Source organism: Parambassis ranga, chromosome 7 (assembly GCF_900634625.1).
Source record: "Parambassis ranga chromosome 7, fParRan2.1, whole genome shotgun sequence".
NCBI lineage: Eukaryota > Metazoa > Chordata > Actinopteri > Ambassidae > Parambassis > Parambassis ranga.
In genome coordinates, this window is record NC_041028.1 from 1595190 (window position 1) to 1604733 (window position 9544).

Here is a 9544-nt window from a genome sequence, read left to right on the forward strand (position 1 = left end):
TAGCCGCTATAGCTAGCCACCTAATTCGGCTTAGTACTGCTGCAAAGTCTGTTATTTAATATGAATTTATTAAATATTCAATAGATGGATCATACTAACGCTCTAAAATCTATTGAAGCATTCTGTTTGTTAAAATAAAAGCGGGATAATAGTTCATTCTGTAGTTCGTCCTATAGCCGTAACATACAGGAAGTCCGCCATTTTGGAAAAAGGGCGCCATGTTTCTCACACTTCATCCAATGCGCGTGACAAAAATCAGTCATGATTATTTTCTCAGTCTGAACAGATATTAATAACCTACTATGATGGTGCTGTCGTAGCGCCACCTACTGGCAGTATGTGATGTGTTTTGGGTGATGATCCAATTTGGACACATCGTATTTTAACAAACACCTCCCAGGGAGATGATCTGATCGACCTGAAATTCTGTCACCTGGTTCTCCAGACACTGTTGAGTGTGATTTTTAAAACGCTTTTCTCAAATGATGGTGACCGGAGAGTCTTCTGGCTGCAGGCCGCGGTGTCTGGGACACCTTCAGGCTGGGACACCTTCTGGGGTTAAGTCCTCAGTCAATCCTGTGGTGATATTTGCAGACAGGTTAGGACATTTGTTTCTGTCTGTTTCTCAAATTTGATCCATTTGGTTCTTTTTGTCTGTCAGTTCCCTGGTTGTCCACTGGGTGTCACTGTGGTATCTGACACATGTGCATGTCAGGCTGTCTGTGATGAGCAGAATAATCACAACACCCAGGAACCTGTAACCATCCACCCTCTCCATGCCAAGTCCCCGGATGTTAGCTGGTGGAGTCTGAGAGGAGTTTTCCGGAAGTCAGTCACCATCTCCTCTGTCTTGATCTGAAGGTGGTCGAGTTCACACCAACAACAAAGTCCTCGAAGGGAAGGGAGCAGGAGAGAGAGCGCCGCCCCCGGCCTCTGTTTTCCAGTGGACGACCTGGAGAGAGAGAGAGAACTGACGTCTATTTTCTCAGACAGACTTACAACTCCAGACCGTCTTGGGTGAAACACTCTTCTTCACCACTTCCCCCTTTATACTTTAATTAATGTGGTATTGATTGGAAGACATTAAACTGCTGCACTTAACACCTGTAAGAGGACCGTGTTGTGGATGTAACAGTAGAAAGAGCACCGCCTGGCATGGTCTTAATCTGTCCACATACCAGCCAGCTCCTGATATGGTGTGTGTGTGTGTGTGTGTGTGTGTGTGTGTGCGTGTGTGTGTGTGTGTGTGTGTGCGTGTGTGTGTGTGTGTGTGTGTGTGTGTGTGTGTGTGTGTGTGTGTGTTGGGACCAGAGGGCTGAAACCTGATGCCGCCCCCACCCCCCCACCCGCCCCTGAACTCAAATCCATCGTCCCACCGTGCGTCCTCTCTCTGTCTCTGTCACACACATAATGCTGTGGATGGTGAGGAAGCTGCGAACAAACACACACACACACAGCAGAGGGGGATGTGTGTGAGGAAGAGTCATGTGGTGAAGAATAAGTTCAGCAGCTGAAGAAGGAGAACTCCCACGCCGGCTCGTAAACGTCGTGGTTTTTACACAACTGAAAGTGAACCACGGCAACCGAAGACGACCCTCGCTCCAGCCTGACATTTGAGTGAGCCGGGTATTTCCAGTGCAGACCGTGGCACCGCTCCGGTCTTTACAGGTCAGCAGCTTTGGGCAAAACTTACTCAGCACTTCACTGTAAATGTCAATGAGGTCCGCCGTGTCTTTAAAGCTTTAAAGTTTTACCATCGGTAGATGAATTAAATTGGACGAACTGTTACTTCCTGCAGGTCTTCTTGCTTCTTGGTGCTTTCTGCATCACTGTCTGACAGACGGGCATGCAGAGGAGGGTGAGTAAACAAGCTCTTGTTTGTCATGTCTTGTTATATATATCGTCATCTCTTGATCTTCTTTGTTGTGTCTCCATCTTGGCGTGTTTGATTTTAATATTCTGTTTCCCATACACAGGCACACTGAACATATTTCTTTTTTTTTCCCCACAGGAGGAGGTGAAGTTCAGCGGGGCAGCCATGTCCCTGTCGGCCGACCTGAGCTGCCTGCAGGGCTGCGGCGGGGGGGCGGAGCGTGAGGCGGCGCTGGCGTCGCTGGAGAAGCAGCTGATCTGCCCCATCTGCCTGGAAATCTTCAACAAGCCGGTGGTCATCCTGCCGTGCCAGCACAACCTGTGCAGGAAGTGCGCCAACGAGCTGTACCAGGTCTGCTATACACAAGTCTGTACACACAGCCGCACTGCATTGTTCACGACACACACACACAAATCTGCATCTGTGTGTGTGTGTGTGTGTGTGTGCAGTGGATTATCAGTGTCTAAAATGGGAGCTGTGGATGTTCAACTGGTTTGCTCATGTGTGCAGCCTGATCACCTGTCATGACCCACTTTGCTGCTATTCTTCTGTGTGTGTGTGTGTGTGTGTGTGTGTGTGTGTGTGTGAGCCTGGAAGTGTCTCTCTGTGTTAGTGTGTGTGTGTGTTCTTGTGTGCGCGCTGGAAACCTCTCATGATCATGTTCATGACCTTTGACCCCGCTGGGACAAAGAAGATTGATCTCCTCTCACCTGACACAATCATCCACACCCAGACCACATACTGTGTTTCACAACACAACTGCAACACAACAGCTGCAGGCTGCGGGCGCCTCTCCATCCTCAGCTTACAGATCTGTTTGGTTGGATGTTTTTTGGGGGGCTGCACAGATGTTTATCGTCCACTGAAAAACACAGTCTAGTTGAAGCCACCTCTCTCTCTCTCTCTCTCTCTCTCTCCCCCTGTGTGAGGCCTCGGTCGTCCCGGAGCATCTCTGATCCCTCCGTCAGGCCCAGCAGCAGCTGAGGCTCATTAAAGGCCCCTATTTCAGGACTCTTTACCCCTCTAACCTCCCATCAGCCCCTCTGCTCATCTGTGCTTTGCTTGGTCTCTCGTCTCTCTGTTTGTTTCTGTTGTTCAGCACCTGAAAACAAAGAGAGCTCATTCAGTCTGACAAAACGTCCTTCTCTCATCTGTGTTACACATTCATCCACTTTTTAAGGTAAAGACACAAATAAACACGAACATTTACCTGCTGAAAAGCTTATCTGCCCCCTAGTGGCCAGAACTGCAACAGCATGTTATTCTACACAAACTCTAGTGAGATCCTGACATCATCAAAATCAGCCCATGTGAATCAGGTCATCAGGGGCTCCTGTGTTATTTATACCGTGTATACATGGAGACTCAGAGAGTACACAAAGTCTGTGTGTGTGTCTGTGTGTGTGTGTCTATGTGTGTGTCTGTGTGTGTGTGTCTGTCTGTGCTTGAGGGATTTTCCCATCTTGCCCAGTAACTCGTCCTGCAGCAGGTCTGACTCCAGCCTGGGGAGACATTTAGAGGATTTTGCACATTCTCCCTGACTGACGACTAAAACTGCCGCTAATTATTGAAATCCCAGCATGCAGCTGTGTTGCATGACGACAAACAACAAGCGCTAGCTGTTGACAGGGGGCTCCTCGGAGGTTATGATTTCTGCATCTCTTCACAGTGACGCTCATTTAACGTCTGTGTGTGGAGACGTTTTGATTGTTGTTTGTTTTGCTTCTCTATAGAAACGTTTTGTGTCTTTGTGATTGTTTTGTGTGTATTTTTCATGTTTCTCTGTGATCAGTGTGTGTTCGTTGGGGTCTTTTTGTATTTCTATATGAGCATCTCATGTCCCTGTGGTGGAGGCCTTCTCAGGTTCGGTTCATTGTAGTGGTTGATGGTGGTGTCTTTTGTCCAGCCGTCTCTGTTCCAGGCTCGGACCACCATGATGGTGAACAGCGGCCGTTTCCGCTGTCCGTCCTGCAGACACGAAGTGGTGCTGGATCGCCACGGCGTCTACGGCCTGCAGCGCAACCTGCTGGTGGAGAACATCATCGACGTCTACAAACAGGAAGTCAGCAACATCACCGCCATGCCCAGGTCAAGGGAATGAACATGCAGTGACTGTGGTGAAGTGAATCTGACACGTACACTGACTGTGTGTCCTCCGTGTGTCCTCCGTGTGTCCTCCGTGTGTCCCGCCAGCCCGCTCCCCCCTCCTCCACCTGTTGCCCAGGCGACATGTTCAGACCATGAAGGAGAGAAGGTGAACATCTACTGTCTGACCTGCCAGGTTCCAACCTGCTCGCTCTGCAAAGTGTTTGGTGCTCATCAGTCCTGTCAGGTGGCTCCTCTGACTGACGTCTGCCAGCAGCAGAAGGTTGGTTTTCACTGTGATTCACTGACGGACTGCAGCATTTTAATAACTTTTCATTTCTTTTTGTTTCCACAGGACAGACTCGCTGAAGGAATCTCATCTCTGGTGGTGTTTAACGACAAAGTCCAGGCTCTGATTGATGAGGTGGAGGACACCTGCAGACTCATAGAGGTCAGTGAGTCTGTGTCCTGTTGGTAGTATGTGCAAAAATAGTTTGTAAAATAGTATAAATATATGTGTATTTTTACATTTGTCTGTGTGGTGCCCTGCGATGGACTGGTGTCCAGGGTGTACCCCACCTCTCATCCAAAGCTAGCTGGGATAGGCTCCAGCCCCCCGTGACCCTGCACTGCAGGACAATGCGGGTTAATAGAAGATGGATGGATTCTTACTTTAAACTGTATGTTTTCCCTGTTACAGTTAATTTATCTTGTATTCTATTATAACTAATTAATTTAAGGGATCAGGGTTATGAGACAAAAATTAGTAGGACACATTCTACTGACCCATCAGGTCAGCAGTTAACAATAAAGGTGATTTCAGTCATTTTCATTCAAGAGTTTGAAGCCACCAAACAGTTAGAACTGATGAAGCTGCTTGGAGGAGCAGACGTCCTCAAGAAACTCCACCTGTCCAGATGTCTCACTTCAGGCTCTTGAATAAAGGGGGATGGACTGCCTAGTCCATCAGGATCCCCAGGGTCTCTGCAGACCTCTGCCAACAGCACCCTGCGTGGAACAGGGGCTGGAGTAAAGAGTCGTGTTCATTGGAGGAGGATTCTTAATGAGGTCAAACAAATCATTTCTGAATGTGTTTGTTCTCTCGTGTTTCCTCCGCAGGAGAACGGCAAGACTCAGAAACAGAGTGTGAGCGACACGTTCAGCCACTTATACGCCATCCTGGAGGGGAGGTTCAAGGTCGGAGCTTCTTCCTCCTCCTCCTATATTTTATTTTATTTCACATCTTTGCATTAAATGTAGCAATTCTTGTCGGTATGAAGGCCATGTCGCAGCAGATCAGCTCCGAGCAAGAGGAGAAGACGGGCCACATCCAGACGCTGCTGCGTCGCTATGGAGACAGCGTGGACACCAACAGCAAGCTGATGGAGAGGACGGCGAGCAGCATGGAGGAGCCGGACATGGCTGCTTTTGTTCAGGTGCAGTCAGCGCCTGCCTCAGTTCAATATGTCTGAAATCGGCTGTGATTCATTTTCTTACTTTGTCTTCATTCCAGAATTCACGAGACCTGATCACAAGGTGAGTACTGATGAGGCGTTCATGGACTTCACTGTTAGTGGGATGTTTGACCACTCTCCTCCTTCCTTTCTTCTTTCTTTCTCCTCTGTGCTCAGAGTGATCACAGCGACCAGCTTGTGTCCGTCCGAGACCCTGAAGCCGGGTTACGATAATCTGACTCACTACAGCTTCGACTTCAGCGAGCAGGAGCGAGCTCTGAGGAGCCTGGACTTCATCAAAGGTACGAACACAGCGAGCGCTGAGCGAGGATTCATTCTGGACATTTTTAAAACCTGGAGAGTTCTCCTTGTGTTTCTGAAGTCTGATGGAACTCTGCCGCCAAAAACAAGTGTGGATGTCACACAGACTGTAACTGTATCTGTGGAGGGCGTTTTTAAGGTTTAGGGCCTGAGCCTCGTCCAAAAATAGCTGCAGTCAGTAAGATCTCCTCTCAGATGTCCGGAGTATCACACAGCTGACAGCTTTATTGATCAGCAGTAAAATAAAAGTAAAAAAAAAAAATATTTATCGCATAAGGAGCAAAGTGGTGCCGTGGTTATCAGTACCTGTGTTCTCCCACGTTCTAAACTGCCTGTAGGTGTGAGTGGGAGTGTGAATGGTTTTTGTCTGTGTGTGTTGCCCTGTGATGGACAGGTGACCTGTCCAGGCTGGACCCCGCCTCTCACCTGTAGACAGCTGGGATAGGCTCCAGCCCCCCGTGACCCTGGACTGCAGGACGAAGGGAGTTCAGATGATGGAGCAAATAATCATGTCTTTTTTTCAGCTGAGGAGGATGTTTCTGAAGAGCCAGAGCCAGAACCAGAGCCAGAGCCAGAACCAGAACCAGAAGAATCCAAAGAACCCTTAATAGAGAACACAGAACCAAAACAATACCAGGAACCTTTAGTCCAGAAGCAGGAAGCTGTTGCAGAACCAGTTAAAGATCAGACCCCAGATCTGATATCACCACCAGAGGAACCAGTGCAGACAGCAGACCCAGCAGAACCAGAACCTGTGAGCGACGCTGTGGAGCTTCCTGTGGAGGTTCTGCAGCCCGAGACTGAAGACCAGGACACAGACGATGTAAGATCAGGTCAGAATAAGGCGGAGAAAGAGGAGGCTCCTCACCCAGTCAACGAGGGACACGTGTGTGAGGAGGAGGGAATGAGCACACTGCAGGTACAACACACACACACACACACACACACACACACACACACACACACACACACACACACACTTGCTTGGATTAGTCAGATTCCGAGTTTTCCCGTGAGAGTATCCTGATTTGTGTTTGGAGATAGACGCAGGACCAGAACACTGCAACACTCCAAACAATGAAAGCATGCTGTGTAACCTGTGCTGAACGTGCTGAATCTTGTCAGTGTGAAGGAGGAGAGGCAGAAAGAACCGATGGAGTTCAGGTGGAGGATGGAGTGCATGCTGAGTTTTACCCCGGCTGGTTCAAAGCAGGCAGCTGGAGCAGAGTTAGCCCAGCGGAGCAGATGATGCGCTCACCACCACCAGCTGAGGAGTCAAACCTCCAGCTTCCACAGACCGCTCAGAACCTGGAGATAAGCGCGTCTGGCGCTGAATCCCCTCCTCCCTGTGGACCTGAGCTCCACCTGCAGCCCCAACAACCCCCACGGTCCTCTCAGCTTCCTGCTAAGCCTTACATAGCCCCCCCTCAGCCGTCAGACAGCGAGGCCACACCGACAGCTGGTGTGACTGAGGAGGAGGAGGAGGAGGAAGACATGCAGGGCTGGGTGTGCCTGCCTGTGGATAAAGCTTTCAGCCTGGCTGAGGGCATCATTGATCTGGGAGAGGACAGCTTTTCTGATGGATGCACATCATCTGCATCACCAGAGGACACTGAAGGAGGTTTTTCACAGAAGGAGGTCTTGAAAGAGCTCAGAGAGAAAGATCTGGGAGATGAGATGATGAATGAAGGGGTAAAGAAAGGAGGTGAGGTGGTGGAGGCTGAAGCTCAGGAGGTCGCCGGTGATTTATGGAGAGGCGCGGCGGCAGAGTTTAATGCTGGCAGCTCAGGGCGTAAAGGTGACAGCAGCATGGAGCCTGAGGACCTAGAACCTAATAAGGAAACAAGTGAAGAGGAGACGAGGTCCTCTGTCTCTCTCCAGGTCAGTGCCTTCATCATCATCATCACCGTCATCTCCATCATCGACCTGGCTGCTGCTGTCTCCACCTGCTGATGTGCTACACCTCCACACTGTCTCCACTTCTCAAACTCGGCCACAGCTGCTTCTGCACTCTCATTTTGTGTTTGTGTTCTGAAGGAGGGATGAAAATCTCTCTTCCTCTTCTTCTTCCTTTCTTCAACCCACGTGTTCATCTCCTCACCCTCTCCTGTCGCTCATCCATCCCTCCTCTCTCTCTCGCCCTCCTCTCTCTCTCTCCTCCAGGCTGTCACTCTGATCTTCTACCTGTTGGCCTTCCTGGTCATCCTGCAGAGGGTGTGGGCTTACATCGGCTGCTTCATTATCACATAACACCAGCAGGAGGCGCACACACACTGTCACTGCTGCACAGCTCAGGTACACACACACACACACACACTCACCTGCTGGCTCCACCTGGAAGTGCTGTGAAGAGTGCTTTTATTTTGAAATGTCTTCCAACCTGCATTTATTTTTTTGTAATGTAATAATAAATAAAATAATAATGTGTGTAATAACAATGATGGTAATACACTTAAAAAAAAACACATTTTAATACAACTTAAAACTACAACAAGTAAAATAGACTTTTATCTCTGCTCTCTACTGACACCTGGTGGTCATGCCTTGTCATTGCAACAATTGACCAAATACAGGGAACACACTCAAATAAAATAAAATAGAATTCTAAACAATAATAATAAAGTCATATAATATATATTATATTATAGCTTTGAGCCTTAGAGCAGCAGCAACATCATTTATTGTTTACTGCACTTCTGTAACGCTTCATCAACACTATGGGAAATGTTACTCAGCTTCAACGGCGTAAAAACACTTTGATTCCACCTTCTTACATTCACAGCAGCTGGTTGAGTGACATTATCCTAACAAACAATCAGTGCCACCAATAACCCTGAATAATACATATCTGTCCTGTCTCTGCTTCAGATGGAGACTGAGACCAGGAGCCCCGCTCACAGCGGTCCTCCCTCTTCCTCCTCCTCCTCCTCTCCGATCAGCGAGGCTTCTCGTCGACCCAGTTTCTGCTTCTCCTGGCTGAACCCCCTCCACAAGAAGAAGTAGAGGAACCACAGAAACGTTAGGAGAGAAGACGCTCACACTGATCTGAGACCTTCAGAGAGAACTTCAGCTTTGTTTGAATGTCATGGAGACGAGAGAGCATTCAGTCCTGGCAGAGACGTTCCAGAAGATTTTCACTTTTTCTTTTTATGTGTGTAAGTGTAGCACATCTCACCAGGTGTAATTATAAGAATTTAAATTGTGTGGCTGTACTAAGCGAGACTGGAAGTGGACGTTTGAATGTATGTCAGCTGCATACAGTAAAAGGGACAGGCGTCGTGGTGGTGTTGGAGCTCCTACCTGTAGGACTCGAGGAAAGTGTTGGTGAAGTATAAATAAATATGTTGATATGTTGTTTTTTTCGGAGATCACATTTTTATTCAGTGTTGCTGTACCTTTGATTTATTTGTGATTACTTGAATGAGTCCAGCTGGAAGGATGTCTGATGAAGAACACCAGCTTTTTGTGAGTGAGTAAGGGGATTTGTATTTTGTGTGTGTGTGTGTTTTGTAAACTGATGTGTGTGTGTGTGTGTGTGCATGATGTTTAAGTTAGTATAATGGTTTTGTTTGATTCATTCAAAATGTGAATAAATCAGATATTTGCTCCAGACTTTATTCTTCTGAAAATTGAAACCACAAAAATCTTGACACCACAAACTATTTCAACAAAACAGCTGTCTCTGTGACGTCATTTGACCACGACGGAAGTCTCAGAAGTGCAGTTACTACAAAAGAAAACAACTTCCGGTTTTATGGGACACGCCTTGTAAATAAAAGCACAAATTATTTTTATTTATTTGTTTAAATAC

General features: G+C 47.8%; 1 protein-coding gene across 3 annotated transcripts; it reads left to right on the top strand.

The window, feature by feature from the left end:
• Positions 1 to 1354: 1354 nt before the first annotated feature.
• On the top strand, positions 1355 to 9345 carry LOC114439095 (tripartite motif-containing protein 54-like). Of its 3 annotated transcripts, none has more exons than XM_028410850.1 (14): positions 1355 to 1721; positions 1799 to 1858; positions 2012 to 2224; positions 3780 to 3961; positions 4067 to 4241; positions 4314 to 4409; positions 5078 to 5155; positions 5239 to 5394; positions 5472 to 5494; positions 5590 to 5714; positions 6258 to 6652; positions 6859 to 7614; positions 7897 to 8028; positions 8602 to 9345. In XM_028410850.1, exons 2-13 carry the CDS (start codon positions 1847 to 1849, stop codon positions 7981 to 7983), a joined length of 2298 nt encoding a protein of 765 aa, XP_028266651.1. In that variant the 5' UTR covers positions 1355 to 1721; positions 1799 to 1846; the 3' UTR covers positions 7984 to 8028; positions 8602 to 9345. The 3 variants fall into 3 exon arrangements, with proteins under 3 accessions (XP_028266651.1, XP_028266650.1, XP_028266652.1); XM_028410849.1 differs by having other exon boundaries at positions 1355 to 1668; XM_028410851.1 differs by lacking the exon at positions 6859 to 7614 and having other exon boundaries at positions 1355 to 1668.
• The last annotated feature ends 199 nt before the right edge of the window (positions 9346 to 9544 follow it).

Bases quoted from the DNA above. Each gene is read 5' to 3' on its own strand.
- LOC114439095 (XM_028410850.1), top strand. The intron at 5,156-5,238 runs GTCGGAGCTTCT...GTCGGTATGAAG, and splicing joins TCCTGGAGGGGAGGTTCAAG to GCCATGTCGCAGCAGATCAG. The intron at 5,495-5,589 runs GTGAGTACTGAT...CTCTGTGCTCAG, and splicing joins TCACGAGACCTGATCACAAG to AGTGATCACAGCGACCAGCT.